The sequence below is a fragment of the Boleophthalmus pectinirostris genome, unplaced genomic scaffold, assembly GCF_026225935.1.
Source record: "Boleophthalmus pectinirostris isolate CB_2022bp ecotype Guang Dong unplaced genomic scaffold, ASM2622593v1 HiC_scaffold_23, whole genome shotgun sequence".
NCBI lineage: Eukaryota > Metazoa > Chordata > Actinopteri > Gobiiformes > Gobiidae > Boleophthalmus > Boleophthalmus pectinirostris.
In genome coordinates, this window is record NW_026571207.1 from 35,304,507 (window position 1) to 35,331,564 (window position 27,058).

The 27,058-nt window shown below is 40.3% G+C and overlaps 2 protein-coding genes across 2 annotated transcripts; both read right to left on the minus strand.

Annotated features, from left to right (window-relative positions):
• Positions 1-1,932: 1,932 nt before the first annotated feature.
• atoh8 (atonal bHLH transcription factor 8) lies at positions 1,933-14,473 on the minus strand. Its single transcript, XM_020919975.2, has 5 exons — positions 14,200-14,473; positions 12,665-13,100; positions 12,406-12,555; positions 10,304-10,495; positions 1,933-2,807 (listed from the first exon to the last, which is right to left on the minus strand). Exons 2-5 carry the CDS (start codon positions 13,016-13,018, stop codon positions 2,781-2,783), a joined length of 723 nt encoding a protein of 240 aa, XP_020775634.1. The 5' UTR covers positions 13,019-13,100; positions 14,200-14,473; the 3' UTR covers positions 1,933-2,780.
• Positions 14,474-15,118: 645 nt separating this feature from the next.
• On the minus strand, positions 15,119-23,793 carry rnf103 (ring finger protein 103). Its single transcript, XM_020919956.2, has 7 exons — positions 23,269-23,793; positions 19,710-19,855; positions 18,829-18,944; positions 18,278-18,694; positions 17,527-17,659; positions 17,357-17,443; positions 15,119-16,425 (listed from the first exon to the last, which is right to left on the minus strand). The coding sequence occupies exons 1-7, from the start codon at positions 23,492-23,494 to the stop codon at positions 15,655-15,657; spliced, it is 1,896 nt and encodes a 631-aa protein (XP_020775615.2). The 5' UTR covers positions 23,495-23,793; the 3' UTR covers positions 15,119-15,654.
• Between the last annotated feature and the right edge of the window lie 3,265 nt (positions 23,794-27,058).

The following is a 27,058-nucleotide window of genomic DNA, read 5'->3' on the forward strand; positions in this document are numbered from 1 at the left end:
GAGCAGAAGAAACATCGATCAAGATCAAGACTGTGCATGTTTAAGTTTGTAGCAGAGGGTAAAAACAGAGTAATGGCACAACAAGGAGCTCCGCCCTCCAAACGTGACGTAGGCTCTGAGTGAGCCGCCCATCTCAGGGAGGGAGGGGGAGACAGGCGTGCACCCTGTGGCCCTGCTGCCACACAACCCGTTTAGCAGTCTGATAGCGGCAGGAATAAACTCATGACGATACAGCGCGTTCAGCCATATGTGTTGGACCCAGAATCGGATGAGGACTTTGAGCTGCACGAAGCGCAACCACCGCCTCGACATCAGCTGAACATTACTGATTGGTAAAGTGTTAATAAACGATTAACTTATTATATCGTGTACACTGCAGTGTATGACAATTAGCTTATGCTGTCGCTTTTGTTTAGGTGTTTATGTGGACAAGCGGTAAACTTACAGCTCTAGGATCGCCATCACTGGACCCCGGTATCGTAGGAACAGCGTCCTTTTCCAAAGTGTAGCTTCTGCTTCGTTGTAAGTCCACTTTTAAAATACCCGTAGCTCTCGAAGCAGTCTTAGGTGAAGTGTCACTCGCAAACAAAAATATTCTTGGGGACCTTTTTGTCTGTGTTCCCAGAACATAAACTCCAGCCACTTAGCACGCCTTGCTTCTTCTGTTGGTATGCCAAATAATTTCGACTTGCCATTGCAGCCAAATACGCACTTTCTCCATGAGGACATGGTTACAAAAAGCCAGTTTGAAGCGAAAAATAAAGATAAATAACGCAGAACAGCAGACCTGTACGGTGCAGACGCAGGATGGTGTGTGAGTGGGTGGAGGCAGGGTGGAGGCGGGGCCGAGGGGGTGGAGTGGGGTAGGGGGGCGTATGTGAAGCGCTTTCTGCTACGTCAAACGCGTCGTAGGTGTAGCTGGCCGCATCATCGTTGTAGCAGCTTTCGTTCGTTGTCATGTGGGACGGTGGCAGAAATACGCTGCAATTTGTTAAAAAAAACACCGAATCAATCTAAAAAACACTTGGGCAACATATACAAGGCCCACACATCACTCTTAGAAGGTAGAAAGCTCTGAAAAGTTGATTTTGCATGAGATGGGTCCTTTAAAGTTATGAGGCTAGTTTGAACTGAACTGTTCAAACTGAAGGACAACAAACATAGCACTGATTTGTATTCAAGGATAATTATGATACAGCTGATCAGATTGAAGAACACTGAATTAACCCTCTCAGGCTCAAATTAAATTTTTAGTATCAGGAAAAATCTGATATTTGGGGAAAATTATAATATTGGGTAGTAATATACAATCCTGACTTTTTTATCATTTGTAAAAAAAAAAAAAAAAAAAAAAAAAAAGTATTTTGCACTTCTGGCAGGTCGTTTGCGTGTAGCCATTCTTGCACAGTCTGCATTGCCCACGTTTATCAGCATGGATGGGAGAAAAGGCTCCTGAGTTAAAAAAGCTCATAAAATATGGATGTGGAGTAAGTAGGTAATTCAGCATTTAGCTGTTGCAAATCTGCAACGCCTGCCTGGAGAGGGTTAACAATGTATTTTGTAATACATGTGAATAATATACTTTAAAGTGTCAGATTGTTCAATGGGAGTAAAACCCACAATGCATTGTGGAGAATATTGATGAAGCAATAAACATATCAGAGTAAACAAAATAAGGGCTGAAACTCTTGGTTTCTTTATCCCACTCACCATTTATGTAAAATACTTCTTTCAAAATATGTAAGAGAAAGGAATCTCATGAGATTTTCCTGAAAACCTATATATAAATATAAATATAAAATGGCATTAGGAGTGCTCAGAAATCCTTTGTTTGAATTCAATCTCAATATCTTGCTCTCATTATGATGCTGTAAAAGGGGAACGTTGGGTGCAGAGAAACACACAGAGAAATGTATTTATTTATGGATGGAAGTGAAAAGGCATACTGCGTCACAGCTTTTCTGAAATGTACAAAATGAAATGGGCAAAGTACAGTCAGTCTGGTCACAACTTTTCTTATTTTAGCTTCTGGCAATAAGTAAACAAAGAAGGGAGAACGTTCAGTACCTTACATCTGAATCATTGTAATGCTTTAAAAACTTGATTCATTTATTTATTTTTTTATTGATTCACAAGACTTTTTTTGTCATTTTTCAATTTGAAAACAAATTTTAAAAAGCAAATATGAAATGCAGGCTTAGAGCATGTATTATTTCATTGTCCATTATTTGTTTTACATGAGTAGGACTGTGCAGAGTGTGACATCAGTAGCTGGACTGCTTCCTGGGGGTTCAGCACACTGGGATATTGCTATAGGCAACAGCCAGAGACAGGTGCAGAAGTCTGAGTATAAAATTTGTGGTTGATCCGCTCCTATAGCTGTGGCCTTGCCTTTTTGTTCTCCAAGGTTGTCAGCAGAACAGGCTGGGCATTGTGGACACCCACACAAAAGTATGATGAGCAGATCCGATGTATCTTTCCACAGTGCAGGTTTAGAGGCAGCATATAGACGGGAGTATAGCACCAAATTTTGTGCCCTGAGTACAAATCATTCTTGGTGGCCGGCACTACAAGTTGTCTCATATAAAATACACATAAGAGGCTTTGTGAGGGCCCCGTCCCTGCACTGGGTAAACTTTACCCCCCTAGTCTCATGCCCTTATAATTGTGAAGCCTTTTCTAAACTTTAAAAGACACTCATACATGAGTCCTCAGAATAGTATGAATTTCCGACAATGAAAGTCTAGCTGCAGCATAGTCTCATGTGTAGTCCGAAAAGGTCAAACATTGTCTAGCATCCTCTCCATCTGCAACACACAAGGCATGATAAAGATGTCAGTATACCTACCACCTAATCACACACAAATACATAAAGCAACAATAATGAAAATTCTTGTGTTAACCTATAGATTAATAATTTGAACGCAAGAAGCATCCAGGTGTCCAAAATTACATGAACCACTACTTTGTTAACATTCATCTGATTTTCAGCTACGACCAGGGAGTAGAAGACCAGCTAAAGATGTGACATTTTTATGCTGCTAGTTGCGAGCCATCTGTAGAACTGTTGCTGTTTTTGGTGATGAAGTGTCACCTATTAGCTGGTATCATGCCTCAGGAAATAACAACAGTTGATATAGGATACTTTACCACGAAGACCAGCAAACACCTGGGTTGTAACAACCATATATGTAAAATTAATACAAATCCCAAATTACAATTTGAAATAAAGGCCGACACTGTTGTATTTGTAATATTTTGTCCCAATAAAATCGATCAATCAGACCAATGACAACATAATCTGGGATCTACCACAGAAACTAAATTCACACACAAATACATGCATACTGGAGTTAATATATAACAAATATAGGTCTTTTAGACAACCTTTTTTATACAGCTGCACTGCAGTAGAAATAGACAGTTAATAGACAGTTAATGAATGTTGGTGAGTGAACTCATTAACACACACTCACAGTACAGCAGTTAAACAATACAGAGATCAATATCTGTGACTTCTGCGCAGTCACAGATATTGATCCTTTATTCCATACTGTAATAAAATTTTATATTCATTTATGGCCTCTGATATTCCTGCTTTTGCCTGTTACCAGTCTATCCCACTAGTAGGGAAGGTGTTTTTGAACAAGTCAAATAGGTGCATTTATTTATTTATTATTACATTTGTATTTTGCCAGTGCCACTAAGGTAGGCCGATGTTCTAGCAGGATAATGATCCAATACATATCCCATATCCCATACTTTTCCCATACTCAAAATGGCTTACTGTGGTCCTCATCACAGTTCCATGACCTAAATACTATAAAATCCTAAAAAACCCTTAAAAAAAGAAAAAAAATCATAGGAAATGTATGTAATATTTTAATTTTCAATTTAATAAAATTGACATATCTGTGTCAACAGACATGAGGTAAACATGTTCATATCAGATATAGCTTTTACTGATAACAATTGCAATACTGATTTATTCTTAATTGCAAATGTCCCACTTATTTATGTTACAATTTTTTGTTTTGATTCTCAAAAGTTATCTAATCAGAAAGGAGAATGAGTCTGAGAAGAGTTTCTCATTTGGGTTGCCAGTTTCACTGCTGAATTAAACTCTCTCTGATTTGAATGGTCACTACTGAAATCCCAGCACCTACAGCCAATCATTAATTAGTGCTAGTGCAGCATCTGCAGAAAGTTCCCTTTTTTTCAGTAAGAGCACATGCTAGATACAGGTCCTTTACAGGTCCTATGTATGCAAAATTGACTCTTGAGAGCTTTAAGCCATCTTAGAATGTTGTGTTTTGTTTCATGCACACATATTTCAGTATCCCTTTATAGTCTGGCTACATCTCCAAAGCTCAAAATGCTCTGTTCCACCTTTAACCTTTTGTTTAGTAGAGACTGGAAATTCCAGGGCTGAACTCATGCAAATAATTCTAGTGGAGGTGTATGGAATTTAAAAACACAGTGAAACATGACATCATAAAGTGGAACAGTGCGTTCTCCATTTGAGAGAAGAACACAGCTTAAATATAAATAATACTCCTTTTGGTGAATGTGAACTTTTGGTGAAGAAACAACATTGTAACATGGATCAAGAAATAACGTAATAGGAGAAGTGTTCATCAGTATGGACATAATATGAACAGTTTACAAACTATCTGCACTGAAGAATGGTCTCAAACTCTTTTTATCAGATACTTCCTGTCAAGTCACATGTTAACACCCTGGTCTTCTAAAATGCTGTATCATGATTCATTGTTGTTTTCATGAAAAGACTTCAGAGTAAGTTCAACATACCCTCAATCAGATCAGTTCTTCTGCCCATGAATTAACTACTGGTGACTTAAGCTACAAATCCAAAAACTTTATTTTTGTCCTCTTTTTAAATTAACAAATACAATAAGTTAGTCCATATATTTCAATCTAAAATAAGCTACATCAGATGACAGCAAAATGAATAACCACATTATGGACAGGGAAGGGGCATGGGTACTTCTCTAAATAGAACAGAAAGCCTTTATTGTCATTATACAATAGTACTGTATAATGAAATTCAGAGCTGCTCCGTCAAAGTGCAAGAATTAATTAATTAATTAATTAATTAAACAAATTAACAGTTCTCATTAAGCCTGGTGACAGCTTTGGGGAAGAAGTTGTCCCTGAGTCTGTTGGTCCTCGCTGGAATTGACCTGAAGTACCTGCCAGAAGACAGCAGGTTGAAGAGGTGGAAATCCAGGGTGTGTATTGTCCTTAATGATTTTCCTCGTTCTGCTGAGACAGCGGGAGTTGTATAATGTTCTTAAGGAAGGCAGAGGAGCAGCCAATAATGTCCTGTGCAGTGTTGGTCACCTTCTGCAGATGCTTCCTGTCAGCCTCTGTGCAGCGAGAGTGCCACACTGTCACAGCAGAGGTCAGCAGGTGACCAATGGTGGAACAATAGAAGGTCACCAGCAGCTTGTGTTTAGTTGCTCCTTCCTGAGCACCTCAGGAAGTGCAGTCGCTGTTGGGCCTTTTTGACCAGTGCTGAGGTGTTGACTGACCAGGAGAGATCCGCAGAGACGTGAACCCCAAGGAATTTGAAGGTCTCTACTCGCTCCACACTGTGGTCGTTGATGTACAGGGGGGCGAGGGTGGCAATGTTCCGCCGAAAGTCCAGGATGAGTTCCTTAGTCTTGGTGATGTTCAGTGCCAAGTTATTATTTGCACATCACTCGCTGAGTTTCAGGACCTCATCTCTGTAGGGCGTTTCATTCCCCTCAGCCCCACCACTGTCGTGTCATCAGCAAATTTGACAATGATGTTCTCTGGGTGGGTGGGACTGCAGTTGTGAGTGTAGAGCGAGTAGAGGAGTGGGCTCAGCACACAGCCCTGGGAAGAGCCGGTGCTGAGAGTGCAGGTGGATGACAGTTGGGGACCCAGTTTCACCTGCTGGGGTCGACTGACCAGAAAGTCCTTAATCCAGGAGCAGGTGGATGGTGGGAGCCCCAGGTTAGCCAACTTGGGGATCAGGATGTCTGGTATTGTTGTGTTAAAAGTTGAGCTGTGGTCAATGAAGAGCATCCTGACATAGGTCTCCTGTTTCTCCAAATGGTTCAGCGCAGAGTGGAGAGCGATGGCTATTGCATCTTCCGTGGATCTGTTTGACCGGTATGCAAACTGAGTGACAGTTCAGTGACAGGTTAATAATGTCAGTGAAGACCTGTGCTAGCGGGTCAGCACATGTCTTGAGCACTTTCCCTGGTAGTCCATCCGGGCCTGTAGCCTTTCTGGGATTAACGGCTCGGAGCACCCGCCTCACATTCTCCACCTCAACAGTGAGTGGGGGGGTGTTGGAGATTGATTGTAGTGCGGGTTGGAGTGGTGTGACTGAGTGCTGTGCCTGGGATTCACAGCAGGAAAATAAGATGTTCAGTTCCTCTGGCAGTGCCACATCTGAGTCCCCTGATGTCACAGCACAGTCTCTGTAGTTAGGATGGACTGTATGCTCTGCCACACCTGCCGGGGGTTGTTGAGTTGCTCCTCTACCTTCCTCTTTTGGTCTGCTTTAACAGCCTTGATGCTTTTCCTCAGGTTGGTGTGAACGGTGCTGTATAATTCTCTGTCACCCGATCTGAAGGCTGCGTCCCGAGCCCGGAGAGACATGCGGACCTGGCTAGTCATCCATGGTTTTTGGTTTGGGAACACCCGGATGATCTTTACTGCAGTGACCATACCAATGCAGAACTTGATGAAAGACAGTACTGTATCTGTGAATGTAGCCAGGTCTTCAAGATGGAACTTCCCACTGTGTTTGATCAAAGCAGACCTGCAGTTGGGAGAGGGTGTCATCTGGCCAGGAGGTAATGGACAGTCTTTCTGGCTTTTTTTGTCTGCTGAGGGGGGGTGTATGCAGGGGTGAGGAACAGGGAGAGATGGTCTGACTGGCCCAGGGGCAGGGGTATGGCTCTGTATCCATGCTTGATGTTAGAATATACATGGTCCAGAGTGTTCTCTGGGCATTTCAAATGTTGGTGGAATTTTGGCAAAACGTTTGGCAAAAAGTTTTGAGATTTGCCTTATAATGATGTAATGATGTGAACACCGTTTGGATAGGCATGCTGATGATTGTTAATGGTGTTCAGTAGAACAGAGAGAGCTGTTTTAACATTAGCTTCTGGAGGAATATAGACTGCAGTAATAACAACAGCCGTTAGTTCTCTAGGCAGAAAGAAGGGTCTGCATCTCTTATGAACTCTAGGTCAGGAGAACAGTGTCTGTCCAATACAGTGCTGTTGTTACACCAACCTTCATGCACGTAGATGCAGAGCCCCCCTCCTCTGTTTTTCCCGGAGTCTCTGTTTCTGTCCAATCTGTGTAGCGTACGTCCAGTTAGCTGCACCGCTGCATTGGGGATTTGTTCGTGTGACCATGTTTCTGTTATGATAAGCGCACAGCATTCTCAAACGTGGCGGTTACCAGGCATGGATCTGGCGTTTGAGAGATAGAGGCTTGGCAGAGGAGGTTTTAGGGGTTGTTTCCTTGGCTTAGACAACAAGCCAGCTCTGCAGCGACATTTTTGCTTCCTCTCGCGTCACTGTCTACGTCGCTTGCCAGACCCAATAACAATCCACGAAGAGGCCGCTGGTCTCGCTATCTTGTCCGGTATGTTGTGAAGACAGCGAAAATCGCTGCAGATCTTCTATTGGAAACCGATGCCCAGAGAATTAAAGTCCATTTTATGTACAAGATGCAAAGAACAAATACAAAAAAATCACAAAAAAGGAGCACAGATACAGAGAGCTGAAGCAGCTGCGTTTTTGCGCGCCGCCATTCAAACAATAATATAACAATAAATAGTCCGGTTCCTTATATTCATATTTTAACCTTAGTGGTAATTTTTAGGGATTTGCTAAACTATATATTTTTGGAAAGGTTATAGTATATGGAGTCAGAAAATCAATGTTTGCATTTGTCCAGATGTCTATATGGCGGCCATACTGAAGTTTTAAAAATGGCCGCTGTAAATGTAAAAATTTTAGTATCTCGACTTCTGAAAAACTGAAATGTTGCTTTTTACTGCTAAACCCACATTGTAAGGGTCAAGGAAACCAATGGTAGCACCATTGGTTTCCTTGACCCTTGACCCCAACTTGCCTTACTTGTTGCAAGTATTTGGCCGTAGCCACTTTCCTTGTTGCCTCTTCAAGGTCACCATTTGCTTGTGGGATCCCAAGATACTTGTAACTGTCCTCAATGTCTACTACTACTACTTGTTCCCTCTGGGAGTGAGACCCCCTCTGTGTGGACTGGATCATCTTGTTGAACAGTAGCTAATATTTATTAAACAAATATATGAAGTAAGTGCATGTGCGATTTGCTTCATTTAGTTTTCTTTAAATAAATGATGTCATGATAGCAGTAGTTGGTTCTAGTGAGGACCCAGAGTCCAGGTCCACGGTTCACCTCAGCTAAGTACAAAGGCGACTGCAGAACTACACACCAGAAACTACAGATTTATCCTGTACCGACACGTGTCAGTGCAGCAGCCAGTGCCAGAATGATGATGATTCCCAAGCCGTGTTGTATGCATAAACTTTATAAAAGAAGTGGACTAAGCGAGTGTGACCCACAGAGTTCAACGTCACTCAAATGAGGCTCATGATGCCCACAGTTACAGGAGCCAAGACTCTATATTATGAATAGGATTTTTTTGACGAACAAAATAGAGAAAAAAAATTAAAAAATCAGGCTCATGTAGAGGGGGTTAATATGAACATTTTAAGACCAAAATGATGAGGCTCACAGCAGCAGTTGCACAGAGAGGAGCCACAAGATTCTAATGTAAGTTAATTGGAGCCAGAGTCAGAAGGAGCCAGAAGAGCCTCCTGGAGAACTTCCTATTTGGCACACGGCGGCTACAGCTTTAGCTCTGTCTACTCATATATACAGTCTACGGTTGTATGAAAGTGATGATGATGATGTATAGAAAATGTCTAATTAAAAAGGTTGCATAATCATATTGTGTCTAAATGTGTTTGTTGACATTCAACATCCACATTTTATGTGACCTACTTTTAAACTCTGAGTTTTCTGACCAACTGCATGTGATGTTTATAGTTTGTTTTACCCACATTGTTGATGTATTTCAACAGGATTAAAAACAAACAAACAAACAAACATGTTTTTTGGAGGATCATGGAGTATTACATGTGAATATTACAATGAAATTGCAAGAAAACAACCAAACCGGGTCATTTTTGACCCACTTATGCATCTAAGGGTTAATGTGGGTAAGTCTTACAACTTTATAACTAGCACCAATTTGATTCCCTGACCCTGAAAATGTGGGTTTAGCAATTAAAATCAACATTTCAACTTATTCAGAGGCTGAGATATTTCAAATTTCAATTTTGGTGGCAATTTTTTTTACAAATTCAATATGGCCGACATCTGACATCTGGGCAAATGCAAACATTGATTTTCTGACTCCATACACAATAACCTTTCCAAAAATATATAATTTAGCAAATCCCCCCAAAATTCCCACAAAAGTATATAGTGAATTGGACTAAAACTTATTGTCTCCAAAACTTAACACATCTAAAAGTACAACTTAATGTACAGCTGCTGCTGTCCCACAATGACTCCTCTTTCTGCCCTCATTTAAAAGTGCTCAAACAGATGCTCTGAGGCAAAGCAGTGCTGGGAATGTCCCAAGTGTGTGCTGCTGTGTATGTCTGTATGTGTGCGGTTAGAGCTCGCGTGCCTTCTCCCTGCCCTCTGCCCTTCATGGCGCCAGCTCCACTTCCCCTCAGCTCCAAACATCTGGTGTCTGGGACACACACGCTGAGTGCTGAACAAGGAAACAGCTTTAAGCTTCTGCTCTCCATACCATTTTTATATTCATGTAAAATGCCATAAGTCTACAAATACTATTAATTTTTTAGCACAGACTAAGACAATTAATAGATTTGCAACTGAAATGATTTTAACACAGATGTCTCTCTGCACTTATTAACTTAAGTTAGTAACTCCTCATATGACATAACTATTTAAAAGTATTTGCATTTTCACATGACAAACAGGTGTTTGTCCACATACTAAGTTTTCTTCCCACCTCCCGTTATGTCCTTGGTCCCTTTTCCTCTGCCCCCCTGTTCTCTCTCCACCAAAATTCGGGGGCTTACGGATACTTTAAGAGAGCTTTGCTGCCGCTCAGGGACTACATTCTCATGCTGCTAAAGAGACTTGAGCTGTGACACAGGGACCAGTGTTCTTAATACTAAGATGAGGAGAGTGAGGACTGAACCTTTTTCTTCTTGCTGCGGCCCTCGGCCTGCAGGGTGCGGGTGCACTGTTCCACACAGTGGGAGAAGCTGCGCTTGTTCTGCTCTGAGCTGTAGTCCAGCTCGGCTAGCTGAGCCAAGGACAAGATGTAGTTGCAGGCGATGCGGAGAATAGCCAGCTTGGACAGCTTCTGGCCATAGGAGTAACATGGCACCTATCAACACAGCACTCAGCTTTATTACTCCAGTACTTTCAAATAGATGATATACAGTTGGTAAAATTGGTTTCGGGCATGTTTACATTTTTTTCACTGTATATATTTGTGAAGGTGCTATGACATTCAATTTTAACAAATATTGGTAACAACTAAGTAATCCACACATACAAAGGATGGACATCCATAAATGTTTTTTATGTGCAATCATGTAAAATGACCAATGGAAAACGTTTTGAATAAATTAACAATGGGAGGTGTAAAACAGCTGTGAAACACAAACACATTGCCTCTCTGTGTAGGTTAATGCTTTTATGTGCATTGTCTCTGATAGATAAATAAACTAAACTAACCCTCGCTGAAACTACAACAGATGAGTTGATTTGTGCTGTTAAACACGTCCCTCTCAAACAATATTACAGTCACAAGTTAGCAAACATTAGCCATTTAGCATGACAATGATTTTCATCATTGTTAATGTATGCTCGTTTTGACCACACACTTCTGAAAATGTTGTTTAAATTCATTTTGCATGTTTTCTTTTCTTTTCTTTTTTTTTGACAGTGTTTGCTAATTTGTGCACAGTGTCACCATGGTAACGGATGAACATTCTACTATAGAGATACATGGAGAACACCCCCAGTGTGATGTCAAAGTATCAATAGGAGAACTGTGGAAACTGGAGGCCTACAAAAGTGAAAACTTTCATATGAAAGAAAAGGGAGAAATTTACATCAGACCAATGCATGTGTCCAGATTCTGGAAGCATTCATCTCCAATGCATTTGTTTTTAATGAAGCATAAATTATTTCTTGTATAATGATGACGCCAATATCTGGGTTTCACGTGACGTCACAGGGCTACGTTTGTCAGCAAGCAAAATCAGATGGAGGGCAGGAAGTGAACTGACTGGAGGAAAATGCCCATGTGTTGTGTAGTTTACGGCTGTGCCAATCGTTCTAACCGAGAGAAGGAAAAGCGATTTTTTTAGAGTACTGAATATAGTCGTCCACAAAGGTCAGAAATGGGAAAAGCCGACAGAACAACGCCGTAAAAAGTGGATTACAAACCTACGTCTGCGGTCGGGAGGAGCAGAATTCGCTAATGCTCGTGTCTGCAGTGACCACTTCGTCAAAGGTTTGTTACAAAGCTAAATAGTTTTTTGTGGTTTACCTAAACATAAACGAATCATTAACGACTAACGGCGAACGACATTTGTTGACATTATATAGTTGGGATAGATCAGTTACTGCTGATACACTGCAGTTTTTCCCATAACGTCTATACACATAAAATAAGAGAAACACTCACCCCGGCGAAGACCAAACCATAATCATCATTTAGGTGTTTTGCACCAAGGTTGAGGACCCATCCACTCACAAAAAAAGTTCTATGCCTCCAAACTTTTGTACTTTGCCTTCATCTGTTGTCTGGTGTAGAACGATGTCTGAAGAGCTCAATAGTTCGTGATCTCCTCTGCCTCCATTATAGGCAAATCTTTTACTTCGGTTGAAAATTCTCTCATTTTCAATAAGATCAGGGTCACGTCCAATATATTTGTCGACTAACTGCTCGTACTTTTGCCTTGCTACTGGCTCTAAATCCTGACAATAAGAACTCTTCTCCGTATCTGTGTTCTCCAGAGCCGTGTTTGTTTGTCGTGTTTGTCTTCACTTCCTGCCCTCCACCTGAAATTCGCGCATCATCGTGATCACGTGACTGAAACCCTCCTATTGTGCCATTTCTCATTGTTATAACATTTGGGCCTTTACTGGTGGATTTCTTTAAGAGCGGACAACTCCAGTTCTAGAGAAAATGGAATGTCTGTAGCACCTTTAGAAATATAATTAATTACCAACGTGTCTAATACCAGTTTTAGCTGTATAGTAAATGAAAAAGTAGTGTCCCACCTGTTTTCTGAGAGCCTCGAAGGCAGCGCTAATGGTGTGTACACGGGTACGCTCCCGGGCATTGGCCAGCAGCCTCCTGGTCTGCTGGATTGCCTTCACCTCTGGACCATGGTTGCCTGCTTCTGAACAAGGCCTTAGCCTCTGACACTCCTGCCAAAGTAACAACATACAGTGTCCTGTTTAGCACGCAGTCTAGTACTATGAGATATTTGTACATACATTTGGTCAAGTGTCTAACAAGTTCCTATTAGACCCAGACCTTAGGTGATGGGGAGTTGTGCTCCACCTCCTCTTCATACTGAGGCCTGAATGGTGTCTGGTTCAGTGGCAACTCCTGTTGGTTGTTGCTGAGAGAGGACCTGGGCCCCACCCGGAGCCGGCTACACAGGGGCTGGGAGATTGCTGTTGGCCAGTGAGGGATCTCCACATGAGTGAAGGCAGAGGTGGATAATCCTTCTTGGGCCAGAGTGTTGGTACAGCTCTCCTCTCCTGTGTCGGAGCTATGAAAGAGTCTTCTTGGCTCACGTGCCTTCCTCTTAAACTTTTTGTGGGTGTCTGAGGCTGCTAAGGCACACTGGCTCATGGGACCACTAAGTTCAAGTGGATTCTTCATTTCAACAGCTTTAAAGGTTTTTAGTGATGTTGATGGTTAAAATTTTTGTGTGTGCACCTCACTCATTAAATTTGTAGCACTTCTGCAAAGAAAATAAATAAACAATGACAAAACAGGTCCACACAGCATTTTTTAAATGTCATAATTGGCATACTTATAAAGTTGAATTTAAGGGAGATCTGTATGCTGTTTATTTGAAAATAATGTTCACGTAAAAGTCAATTTGAAAAGTCTGTGTAATTTGTGTATCCTCTGGCAAGGTTCAGGTAGTTCACTTGCTCAAAAACACATTTAGAAATTGTTTTATTTGAATAGAATTCCATTAAATGTCATTAAGTCCTTTAATAATGTCTCTGGTAAATATTTTTCTTCAGAATTCAGCTTGTCTAAGCAGTATCCAATATTTTTGTCAATGTCAGACATTTTGAAAAAAAACATTAAATCTGTCAGTAATATTAAAATTGTAATATCTGGGAGCCTTATGTGTTATCCTTGTGCTGAACACAGCAATACCACACACAGACATCCTTATTACAACAAGATTACAAGTTAAAATTTTACTCGGGAGTGAATCAAATTTGATGTGTTTTTGTGTGAATATTAAGCATAAGCATATTTCCCAATATGATTCAATTGAATTATATTGGGAAACATGCTTATTTTATAAAAAACAACAACAACAACAACAAAAAAACCAAACAAAAAACTTGTTTAAAAAAAAAATCAGATGCTGTTCTTTTGCATTTCTGTACGGCTCAGACTCCACAAAGATATAGGCCAGTATAATCTTTATAACGGTCTGCAACTCACTGTGTGGACGCTGGACAGTAGGCTACAGAAGGCTTCTCTCGTCTGGGACAGCCTGTTGCTTTAATTCGGCTGCAGCTCTGCTATGGCTCCAGTCTGTCTGCATAGCAACCTCCTGACTAAACTTCACTCATGCTGTGGAATCATCTGAGACTGCTCAAGACCGCGCTCTGCTACAACGACTCTATCAACACGTGTGTTAAGGCAGTTTCGGTAGTTTTTTCTGTGTATAAACAGCACCTTCTTGCGCCTTTCACAAGTTACAGCTGCCTAAAGGCACTGGCTCCAGTCAGTCTGCACAACACAAGCATAAGCGGCAACAGAACAGCTGACAACACGGCCGACACTCATCGGAACATGTTTGGTAACGTTACCTGTTGCGAGTGCTAAAACTCGGCAAACGCTCTCGTATGGGCATCAAGTTCTCCCTTGGCAGTAGTGGCGTGATCTTGTCTCCCGAGGTTCCGCTCCAGGGTAGTGTGCATCGACAAATATGCGCTCTGAGCTAAACAGAAGACGCGCAGTGAAAAGAGGTGCCCAACTGGCGTCTCCCTGGCGTCAGTCTCCGTTCAACCACTGTGTGTGAGCGAGTGTGTACGTATGTATGTGTGTGTGAGAGAGAGAGAGACACAGAGACACAGAGAGAGAGACAGAGAGAGAGAGAGAGATACACTACACATATTTTCAATGCGTTCGTTTTTTGACAGAGAATAAGAATAAATACACATTTTAAGGCGTTTTGTGAGAGAACGAGAGAATGAGGCTACACATTTAAAAATATTTTTGTTTTACCAAAATACTCTTTTAAAGTTATGGTTGTGTGTGTATTTTTGATGAACTAACAAGTCCAATCATGCGCCAGCTAAAATACATTTTTTAAAAGTCATGGATGCTTTTTTTTTTTGGCAGAGACAGTAGAGGGCGGCCTTGAGTTGTTGTTCAAGGCCGCCCTCTGCTGCAGTTACATCCTATTATACTTCCACAAGTTACATGCACACTGATGATTTATGGAGTTTTAAATTATTTTTTTTTAAACCGCATGTAAAATTGATATGGGTAGTCAGAGGGACCATGATCAGAAAGACAATCCAATGCTTTTGCTGTTTACCTCCTCCTTAACTCCAAAAATCTGACCTTAATCAAATTTTGATTGAGCATGTGACTGCAGCCAGTGTTTTAAGTAGCACATATGGAATGAGTGTGTCCCAGAAAAATGATAACATCATAAAGCATGTGAGTAGGAAAATTAAGATTCTTTCAAATGATGGCAATAACATTGCAGATGAATGGAAGTGAGTTCACAATTGCAGTAGTTTATTGTTCATGCCTCAAAGGAGAACGTCTGTGGAGCATTTTAAATGTGTGTATCCCAATACCATTCATTGTGACTTACATGAGTTAGCTCATGTCAAAAATCTGAACTTAAAATCTCAAAGAGAATGACATTTAAAGAACAGTAAGCCTGACAAATTAATTCGGTAATCACCAAGACCTTGTTCACTTCAGATAAAGTGCAAGAAATATGTTTTTAGACAATTAGTCTGTTTTCTGTAGTTACTTAATAATATTTTGTTTATTCCAAATGAATTCACATTTTGTAAAATATTTTTTGAGTCTAACACACTGCATTCAGTTCCCAACAAGAGATTTTATATGTCCATTTTGAGGCCACAACTCAGATTCTGATTCTGAATTTCATTAGAACTTGATTAAATAAAGGTAAACCATATGATGAATGTTTTAACTAAAGAGCATGTGTGTCCAATTTAAATGTAAATTATCATGAGAGCTACCAAAATATAGAAAAAAGTTTAGACGAGATGCACTGGTCAGGCAGGTTCAGAGGAGACAGTGGAGTTAGATTTTGTTGGTCTCTTCTTCTTGTAACTTGGCCAGCGACACACAGGACAGCAGTGCTGGCCCTCTGCCAGCCACACCACAATGCAGCTCTGGTGAAAGGCGTGGCCGCAAAACAGACCCATTAACAGCTCTCCATTCACAAAGTTTTCTAAACATATAACACACTCTGAGCAGTGGAGAATGTCATGAGGCCATTCGGACCAATCACAGAGCAGGGTGTTGTCGTCACACTCAGAGTCAGATGTCCTGTCCAGGCAGGCCTGCTCCTCTAGAGCTCCACTTGGACTATATACAGTCACTGAACTCTGAGCACTTTTAAACTTCCAGACCGGCAGAATTTTCATATAGTCAAGGTTCACAAGTGGACGCAGCCAAAGATCAGGAAAAGCTAATCGTTCGAATAAGAAGTTGGTATCCTCATCCCATTCCGAATGGTCAGACTGGTGCAGGGAAGTGATAGGGTGGAGCAGGTAGGAGCTGTACCAGTCCCACAGACTGGCTAACCACTCTAAGTTTGTGCTGCTGTCCTCCAGGCTTCTCCTGCTGCAGCGGCGCTTCTTCTCAAAGTAATCCACTAGCAGACCATGGGCCAAGTATGTGGACAGGAAAAGGGCTGGGTGAGACGAATAGAAGGTCCAGTCAGCTCGCACTAAACTGACTAGTTGTGTGGTATCAGCATAGCGCAGCAGCTTCAGGCTGTAGCTATAGAAAGTGTCTAGATAGGGCAGCTGCAGCAGAGCCTACAACAGATACAGACATCATCAGGGCAAGATTGAAGTGCATGGCAGCAGGTTTTCATGTGTTTCAAAGGATTATCTAGTTTGGTGGGATAATGTTAATTATGGTGAATACATACCATAATTTTAGGTAATTGCAAGTATCAAGCACTCAAATGGGATTTTTTTCCCAGGCCTTATTTTTGTGACAATTTTTAGCAATGTTTAGACCTTAAGATTGTCTGAACAATTTCAGTATCTCTACACAGTGGAATGGTCCTTGGCCTTGGTCCCATGGAACTACCGTGGAGGATATTGGTAATTCTGCTGGTAAAACAGTTATATAGGGAAAATGTCTCAGTGATAGGGTTCTGCCAATTTTCAGCCAATCCAATTTTATGCCCGAAATATTCCCATTATTGACTCTTATAAATTTCTTGAGGATTGTTAATTGTTTACCCTAAAAAAGTTTATTGCGGGCCCAATGAAAGACTTCTTGACAGATGTTTTTGGTACTGTCTCAGTACAGTCCTAATTCAGTGGTCTGGCATTTTGTTTTAGACCTGTCCAGTTAGCCCACTGGTGGGAACTGATAGCATTGCCAATTACGGCTCAGGGAAAATACTGTAAATAAAATATGGCACTGAGTTCTAAAACATTTTGAGGGCATTCTTCAAAGAGAACAGTATTCCATTAATAGAAGTGAGTAAAAGTGGCTATGTGATAGAGAGGTCATCTTGTAACCAGAAAGTTACAGGTTCTACATACATCTACAATACAGTCTTTGACCAGTGATTATTGGTGAATAGGGACCTTTGGGAGGATACCTCATAGTCAAAATATGAATGTGATGTGTGATTGAGGCTGATCAGAGAGATCATTGGAGTAAAATGGTAGCCACATCTCTGTAAGTCAGCCTCAAGGCAGATGTAACTAGAAAAGAGAAACTGCATACCAGAACTGGAAGCCATGACACCAGGAGGATAGAATTGTAGGTTCCAAGAGTTCGGATTAGAACCACAAAGCGCTTGACAGTAGCTCCCTGAGACAGAATGATGTATACAGATCAACAAATGATACAAGAAAGGTTTATTGCAAAAGACAGTTGAAGAAAGTGGGGGAAACCTGTGTGATGAAGAGGTCCATCCAGGCCAGCAGGTTGATGAGCAGCAGACTGAGAACAAACACGTCGTTTACTTCAGGCTGAACTGAGCGTAGAAATGTGTCCATTGCAGACACAGAGAGGAACTCCCCAGGACTGAAACACAAACAAATCACATTACCCATTCATCAATATCGCTGGGGCAACCTACAGTCAGTGCCATGAACACAGACTATTCTCCAGATCTTGAGTTAGGCTCGATCAGGACTTTACATGCAACACCACATATAAAGGCCTGGGTGACGAGGAGTCAAACCTAGAACCTTCTTGCTGTGAAACTTGAGTTCTAGCCACTCAGCCACAGTGCCCCCGTTACCTTGTTCAATACTGTGATTACAATATAGATATGTTAATGAACACTGTAAATGAGAGGCATATTAATCTTCTGTTTATTAAAAGTATAAACTTTTTTCATTGTGGTATAGTTTTTTCCATAGAATAATAGGCACTTTGAAAACACTGCCACTGATGCTGCTTTTCTGTTGCTTGGAACGCCAGCCAAAGTTACTTGTAAATAATAAAAACATAATAAAGCATGTACAGATCAATCGTATCCTGTACCCTGTGAACATTCCAGGTGGCAAAGCGAGAACAAGTCTGAGAAATGCACTAGTTTCCACATAATGTGTGTGCCCATATTGTTGTGAGGTCCTCAAAAAATAACTCATGCTTGATAAACCTCCACTGTCTCAGTTGATAAATCCTAGTTTTTACCTTTTTCCATACCAGTACATCCCCTCAGGCATCTTTAGGACGTAGGCAGGACTGCGGGTCACACCTATCTCAACCAGGCTGCTATGGTTCTTCCAGCGGCAAATGTTGACAAAGATGAACTTGATACGACCAGTGAATCTTACTGAGAGAGAGGAGAAGAAGGCAGGCGGCTGCGGAAGGTGAGCAAACAGGAACATTTTAACGGTATGGTCCGAGTACCACTCTTGCAGCAGCTGCTCAGAGCAGTGTAGGGTGTGGATCTGCTGTGCCACCTGCCCAGTAACCCAGTGGGAGAGGTTTTCTGTGTCGGTGTACTGCCCACGATACTCCTTCAGCATCACTTTCCCTTTGGAGGCAGACGTCTGAGGAACAGACATGATGAGAGTGGACTGATGCCAGCCCCGCCTCATACACGACCTGGAGAAACATTAGTCACTTGCATTAAATGAATTCTTCTAACTCTGGTGTAGTGCTGGTTTCAGGAGCTGCGTGTGTTATGTTTACAAAATAAATAAACAATAAATACATGATATATGTCCCATGTGCATCACCTGTGATCACTGGAGCAGTTAAATATTCCAGTTCTGATGCCAAATTGAGAAACTTTCTTCACCATCTTCCTCCAACTGTATTGACTGAGCAGTGCCTCTCTGCCTTGAGCAACCACCTAGAACATACATACACAAATGCTGCAGTAATCCCACCAGGGCAAAATACAGTGGACAAACAAATCTAGACCAAAAGGGTAAAACATGTTGAGATAAACTTATCCAAATCTGCCATATAGTTTTAGAGCTTTTCCCCCTTAGTTATCTGGGCAGTGGCTCAATGGTAATAGCAGTGTTTCCCATTATATTATAGGAGACTACGGTGAACCCCCCATAGTCTAAAATAAACTCGACTATATTATGCTTTGTTGCTATCATATCATTATCATAAACCTATGAGACTACACTGTTAAATATAAATTAAATATAGGCAGTAAGTGACATTTATACTCCTCAAAGTGAACAAGATGAAATTATTCAAAAAAAAAAAAAAAGAGCCACCATACTCTTAACAAAAGTTATGGAAAACACTTTAATAGTACTTGTGCACAAAACCTTTGGAAAGTTTGGAGGATCAATTTCCTCTCAGGCTGAGTTCTGCCATTAAGGCAGACTAAGGGAAGGCACAAAGTGAGAGTTTTTAAATAGTCCTAAGAATTTGTTCTAAATAAAGTGTGTGTATATGTAATCATTACTGCTAAATACATGTAAAACTTTCTACTTATTGTTTCCGGTCTCAGTTCACTTACCTGTGAGACCTTACAATGGGGTCAATACTAAGGTTCCCTGTACAACAAAATTTCAGCTTTAGTATTATATTATTATTATTATTTAAGCTAAGGCTAAATTAGGCCTCTTATCTTACATGCTAGCAAGTGTTTTACCTGAACCAGCCAGATTCCATCTTTTGTGTCCTCCACTAATTCATAGAAGTGTAGCTCTCCACTGAAGTGAGTGGTGCCACCGTCACCTTCAGGGTGTTCCTTCTCCTTCTTTATGGTAGAGTACAACTCCCCCTGTGACAAATCCCCTAATACAAATTAAAAAATACATTACCAAAATGAAAACACTCAACCTAAAAACATAATGTAAATTATCATGAGACCTACTTGTCTCCAGGAAGATGTTATTGTTTTGCCTAGAAGGTTCTATGATATGGCATCAAACATATCCATCTAGCATTTATTCATTATGGGTGTATGGGTGTATTCCTCAAAAATACAGTAATATTTTCGGTGAATAGGAGCAACTCTCCACAGATCTGAATTATAATGTAGCACAGTGCTATAACCTGCTTCCACGGAGACAAGCAGGCGGCGGACCCTCCACTAGAAATGTTACGCAGTGCACCTTTCATCTCTGCAAGACATTCATCATGTGAGATACTTTTGTTCTTGATATGAGTCAGAAGGCTACTATAGCTTAAAATATCTTCCACAGGAAGGTTTGAGTTTAAAATGGCCAGAAAAGGGGCAGCAAGGGACTTTATGTAAAGGGGTCTGCAGCCTGTTTGTGTCTCATAGAGGCTTTTGGGGCAGTTGGGTGAATTTGGTCAAACTTCACTTAGGTGTAAATGTATTTATTTTGTTCCCATTATGAAATATAAATGTTAGAACCCTCCTTAGAGTTAGGTGGAACATTTCTGCAATGCTCCGCCAAACGAGCTTACAACACCCATGCTCCCACACAACAATTCTCCATGAATATACAAAAGCATGATACAAAAAATACAATACAATCCTGATGTGAAGTGCAGTAGTTTCATTAGCGGAACACATGCAGATTGTAATGTGATATCACTGTAAAGGGGGAGTGACTTCAGAATATCAAAAACCAAAGTGAAACTACCCTGAAGAAGTAAAATACCCCCTCTTTGACGATTAAGCGTATTTGTATTCGTTTTCATTGTGGCTAATCTGAGAATTTAATTTTTTAAACTATGAATGTAGCAATCCAACTTTTTCAGTTCTGATATCGATGTTAACACTTGGATATCAAGTAAAAGCAAATAACCAATAAAAATCAGACACTGTTTTTGAATTGTTGTTCAACAGAATTTTTTTTTTTTTTTAATAATGAAACTGGCCTGGACAAAAATGGTGGTACCTCTAGAGAAGATTGTAAGTAACTGAACAATAGGGACATGTTAAACTTCGGTGTGTCTCTAATCTGCATCACAGGTGTCTTCAAGTCCTCAGTCAGTGTGTCTGTTTAAAGGGCGACATGTGTCATTGTGCTGTTTGGAGACATGATGGACACAACACTGAACATGGACCAGAGAAAGAGAAGAAGAGAACTGTGTCAGGAGACTAGAAAGAAAATGACAGACAAACAGGTTAAAGATAAAAGACAATAAGATCATCTCCAAGCAGCTTGATGTTCCTGTGATTACAGTTACAAGTTCTTCACAAGTTTAAGGTCCACAGGACTGAAGCCAACCTCCCTGGACGCAGCTGCAAGAGGAAAATGTATGACAAATTGAAGAGATGGATCATATGAATGGAACCAAAAAGCCCAGAACAACCTCCAAACAAATTTAATTGAAGAGCGAGGTACATGAGTGTCAGATCACACCATCCATCAGTGTTTGAGCTAAAGTGGACTTCATGTGAGAACACCACTGCTGAGAGAAAATCATAAAAAAGTGAGACTGGAATTTGTCACAATGCATATTGACAAACCACAAAGCTTCTAGGTGAATGTCCTTTGGACAGATGAGACAAAATGTTCACAGACGCAAAATGAAGCAGACCAAGAAAAGAACACTGTCCCTACTGTGAAGCACGGAGGTGGCTTGGTTTTGTTCTGGGGCTGTTTTACTGCATCTGGCACAGGGTGTCTTGAATCTGTGCAAAATACAACGGAATCTCAAAACTATTAAGGTATTTTGGATGAAAATGTGTTGCCTAGTGTCAGAAAGCTCAGTCTCAGTCATAGGTCATGGGTCTTCCAACAGGATAATGACCCAAAACACAGCTAAAAACACACAAGAATGACTAAGAACAAAACACTGGACTGTTCTGGAGTGTTCTTCTGTGAGCCCAGATCTCAGTCCTACTGAACATCTGTGAAAGGAGCTGAAACATGCTGTCTGGAGAAGGAACCCTTCAAACCTAAGACAACTAGAGCATTTTACTCATGAGAAATGGGTCAAAATACCAGTTGACCAGTGCAGAAGTCTCATTAACAGTTACAGAAATCGTCTGTTTGCAGAGTTTGCCTCAAAAGGTTGTGCAACAAAATATTAAGTTAAGGGTACCATCATTTTTGTCCAGGCCATTTTCATTATTTTGTTTTTTTCTAATAATTCTGTTTAATCAAAGGTGAAAAGCAATGTTTTTTTTTATTATTGCTTTTCTCTGTTTCAAGATATTTCAGTGATTATTGTTGATTTTTCTTTCATTGCCAGAGGGGTACCAAAAAATAATAATAATAATAATAATTATATATACACACATATATACACACACACATATATACACACACACATATATAAAATCACCAATTTATAGAACAAAATTTAAAGACCAAAACTGGATATCGAGGAACCAACAATACACGAGCCCATAATCCATCAAAAATGCAAAATTTGCATTCTTAGCACCAATATCTGATACTAGTAGGCCCCAGAGGTTGGAACTTGCAAATCGTGACTTGGACTAGAGTCAAACTTGAGTCACTATTTTTAGGGCTTGAGACTCCACTTGATAAAATAGACTAAGACTTGACTTGGACTTGAGGCCTGTGACTTGAAAAGACTTTAGAAGCACTTTCAAATCTGAATTCTCTTTCTTTCTGACCATAATGATTTGCACTAAGATCTTGTCAAGACATTTAAAAAGGAAAAATTTGCATTTCTACAACTCTTATATAAATTCTCATATATCAGTATACTATGATTTGTTAAGTAAAATGTACCTTAAAATTCATATAAATTGCTAAAATCTAAGCTTTGGTTTAAAGACTTGAAATGACATGAAGCTCAAAGCAGACTACTTGGACTTGACTTGGACTTATGGGCCGTGACTTGACTTGGACTTGAGGTCAAAGACTTGAGACTTACTTGAGACTTGCCAAATAATGAATTGGTCCCACCTCTGGTAGGCCCTAACCCTTATTCCTTATTATTATCCCTAGTTTTAATTATATTTTTTATGGAGATATTATGATGGTAGGGACATGGTGAGCTTGATCAAAATATGTGTGCATACTTAAACAGAGAAGATGATTGAACGTTTGGACAATAGACATTTCTTTACCAAGCTGTTTATTTAAATAAACTGGGACTGATGGGACTATCCATTATGATAAGGTGGACAAACATTTAAGAGATATGTAAAATATCTCTTTGTTATAAAATGATACATAGGCTATCCCTAATTTACTGATTTATAAACACTGCATGAGCCCAGAGGCACCGCTCAACGGTATTCACCCAGTTACCTGATTTTTCCACCAGCTCTCGGACATCCTCTTTCTGAGCCAGAGCGGAGTAGGCTAGGCCCCGGGCCTCCAGGATCATTTTGAGCTTGTTATAACTCAGAGTGACCGGGTCCACTAGCTGCGTGGCCAAGACCCCGGCCTCACACCACACCACCGCCTCGAACAGACGTGCAAGCAGGAACAACAGTAGCAAGTACAGAGTCAAGAAGAGCAGTTTGAGCCACATGATGAAGGTGAAGGAGGCTGTCCGCTCTACATGCACCTGGCAAACCCAGGACCCACTCTTGGCTGCGGAACTCCGGAGCAGGATGGTGGCCTGGCAGACAGTAGCAGCGTGACGAGTAGCCTCGCATGGGAACCGACGTAACTCATTTACAAGACATCATGTCTGGTTTTGGGTGTCCAGTTGTTTGGTGACGTCTACTGGTCTGCGGTTTTTCAGGCTTTTCCACGTTTGTGCCGATTTGTGCTTACCAGCTCAACACTCCGCTCAGCTGTAAACACCAGCGTCAGCCGGATCGTCACTTCCGGTTCCTCCTCCGTTGGTCGTGGCCATAGACTGTTGTAAACTGCGCCTGCCTGGATATCATATGGTCAGCGAGTCGACCGCGAGGTTTGAAGCATTTTCAGAAATTGTCATTTTGATATGAACATGCCTGAAATCTGGCGGTTGACTCTTTATTTGTAAGCTAGCCCCTTTTAAGCTTTTTAACAGGTGTCACAATGGGGTACCAGTGGCACAAACTGCTGTGACCAGTGTTGGGCATGTTACTTTGAAAAAGTAATTAGTTACAGTTAGTTACTTCTCCCAAAAAGTAAGTGAGTTACTCCACTATAAAAGTAACTAGTTACTAGGGAAAGTAACTATTTCGTTTTTTATTTTATTTTATTTTTAAGGACACACTCACACTATGTCTTTTGAACCGTGCTGTGCGTAAGCATGATTGCCTAGGATTCTATGTTCCGTACTCACACCTGCACAACCGAACCGAACCAACCCCAGTTTGGAACTGTCGATATGTACTACACCAACGCAAATCTATACACTTACAGAATTGGTTAGAAAAAGCTATATGGTTTTTAACACATATGCTTGACTAGAAAGGAAATGTTTTCTTTTGAGAACTTTAGATCAAACTCAACATATTTGATAAAACTCAGTACAACATGGTAGTGAAGAAAGCAATACCTCAAGCTATTAAAATAATGGCTTCCAACTTGAATCAAAATAATGTACAAACTTGTCTCACATCACTTATGGTGGACAGTCACAATCTACTTAACTCTAAGCTTAAAAATAGTGAAATTTGGTGCATTTTTAACCAACAATTATTTCTATTATCTGTAACGTCTTAAAAGCCAATTCTCAATTTCCTCACAATAAAAGAAGCTCAAAAAATTAAGATCAAAATTTTTCTAATTGCCAATTGCACCAAAAGCAAAGGAGATTCATTAAAATTGTGAATGGTATCTACCCCTCTGCTGACTTTCTCTGGAAACATTTTGTATTTGAGATCACTAATTGAGGTCACTATGGAAACTACTGATCACATATTCTTTAGACGTATGTATAGTAATGCATTTTGGGAGGATTTACATCACAGGTTATCAATATATGCCATATATATATATATATATATATATATATATATATATATATATATATATATATATATATATATATATATATATATATATATGTATATGCTATCATATGCCAGTTTCAAATATTAAATTAGAAAATGTTATGCATGGCTTTGTTGTAAATAAATATCAGAATAATTTAACTATTAACTCCATAATCATTTTAAGATTTTTTTTTTTATTCATAAAAATAGATTCTAAAGAGTTGCCCAAACTTCAATGCTTTTCATAAAGAACTATGTATTTTCTTCTTCTTCTTCTTCTTCTTCTTCTCCGAAATGTATGAAACAAACATTTGCTGTGCAACTTATGAGGACTGTGGAATGACTGAAACTGATGGAAAACCCCTAGCTCTATCCTTTTTTTTCTCTACAGTTTTATTCCATCTTTTCCTGTATATTTATGTTGCTACTCGTGCCTCCGGCCGCAGAAATATCTATTAAATAGTCAGACTGATATAGTCCTGTTGCAATACTAATAGGCCCTTCGCCAGCTTCTGGCGCTCAGGCCTAATAATATTTTTTAGCAAAAACAATATATCCGTAAAATTTGGAACAGCATATTATACGTTTTTTGAAAGCTCTCGACCTTCCCCACGTCACCGTGGGGTCATTGGTGAATGATGGGCACTGACGTGCTCATCATTCCCCATCTCGTTGGGGTTGCCCCCTGACCTCCTGTGACATAGGTTGACCGTAAAGCGGATTGGGTTCAGTGAGTAAGGTTAAAAAATCCAGACACAGACAGGAAGCAGTGGTCCACGGTTTACTTTTTGTTTCCAAAGGTTACAAAAAGTGCAGGTGCAAAAAAAAAGTGCAGGGTGCAAAATGGAGGCAAGCAGCTGTTTCTTCTCCAGCAGCAGAACACAGACTGATGTATTGAGGCGCCTTTTATGCTGGTCCTACTGATTGGATAAAACTACTATAGCTAAAATAGGGATGGTAAAATTATCAATAACTTAAATCTGAACCTAAACCTTCATAAAATAACCCAAAACCAGATAACTATTAAAACCACCAGCTATATACAGAAAAACCCTAAAACCATACACCAGTTAAATTTTAAAACCCATAAACCAATACAAATTGAATGACAAATTGAAGAGATGGATCATACGAATGGAACCAAAGAGCCCAGAACAACCTCCAAATAAATTAAATGTGAACTTGAAGGGCAAAGTACATGAGTGTCAGATCACACCATCCATCAGTGTTTGAGCCAAAGTGGACTTCATGTGAGGACACCACTGCTGAGAGAAAATCATAAAAAAGTGAGACTGGAATTTGACACAATGCAGATTGACAAACCACAAAGCTTCTAGGTGAATGTCCTTTGAACAGATGAGACAAAACTGGAGCTCTTTGGCAAGACACATCAGCTCTATGTTCCCAGACGCAAAAATGAAGCAGACCAAGAAAAGAACACTGTCCCTACTGTGAAACACGGAGGCGGCTTGGTTTTGTTCTGGGGCTGTTTTACAGCATCTGGCACAGAGCGTAATACAACGAAATCTTAAAACTATCAAGGTATTTTGGAACAAAATGTGTTGCCTAGTGTCAGAAAGCTCAGTCTCAGTCATAGGTCATGGGTCTTCCAACAGGATAATGACCCAAAACACACAGCTAAAAACACACAAGAATGACTAAGAACAAAACACTGGACTGTTCTGGAGTGTTCTTCTGTGAGCCCAGATCTCAGTCCTACTGAACATCTGTGAAAGGAAATAAAACATGCTGTCTGGAGAAGGAAGCGTTTTGTTCACGATAAATGGGTCAAAATACCAGTTGACCAGAGCAGAAGTCTCATTAACAGTTACAGAAATCATTTGTTTGCAGAGTTTGCCTCAAAAGTTTGTGCAACAAAATATTACATTAAGGGTTCCATCATTTTTGTCCAGGCCAGTTTCATTACACGCACTGATTTTTGTTGGAAAATTTTCAGTACATTTTTATTTATTGTTGCTTTTCTCAGTGTCAAGTTATTTCAGTGATTATTGTTGATTTTTCAGAGGTACCAACAATTTTCTGTATATATGTGTGTGTGTGTGTGTGTGTGTATATGTATATGTATGTGTGTGTGTGTGTGTGTGTGTATAACGTTATATAACAATTTAAGACTAAAGGAAGTGGAGATATAACCTTTTCTC

Coding starts and splice junctions, on each gene's coding strand:
- atoh8 (XM_020919975.2), bottom strand. CDS start 13,018: ATGAAGAATCCACTTGAACTTAGTGGTCCCATGAGCCAGTGTGCCTTA. Junction 12,556..12,664: donor ACAACTCCCCATCACCTAAG/GTCTGGGTCTAA, acceptor TTACTTTGGCAG/GAGTGTCAGAGGCTAAGGCC. Junction 2,808..10,303: donor GCCGCAGCAAGAAGAAAAAG/GTTCAGTCCTCA, acceptor TGTGTGTTGCAG/ATGGAGAGGATGCTAGACAA.
- rnf103 (XM_020919956.2), bottom strand. CDS start 23,494: ATGTGGCTCAAACTGCTCTTCTTGACTCTGTACTTGCTACTGTTGTTC. Junction 19,856..23,268: donor AGAGCTGGTGGAAAAATCAG/GTAACTGGGTGA, acceptor AATTTGTATTAG/GGGATTTGTCACAGGGGGAG. Junction 17,660..18,277: donor ATGTACTGGTATGGAAAAAG/GTAAAAACTAGG, acceptor TTTGTGTTTCAG/TCCTGGGGAGTTCCTCTCTG.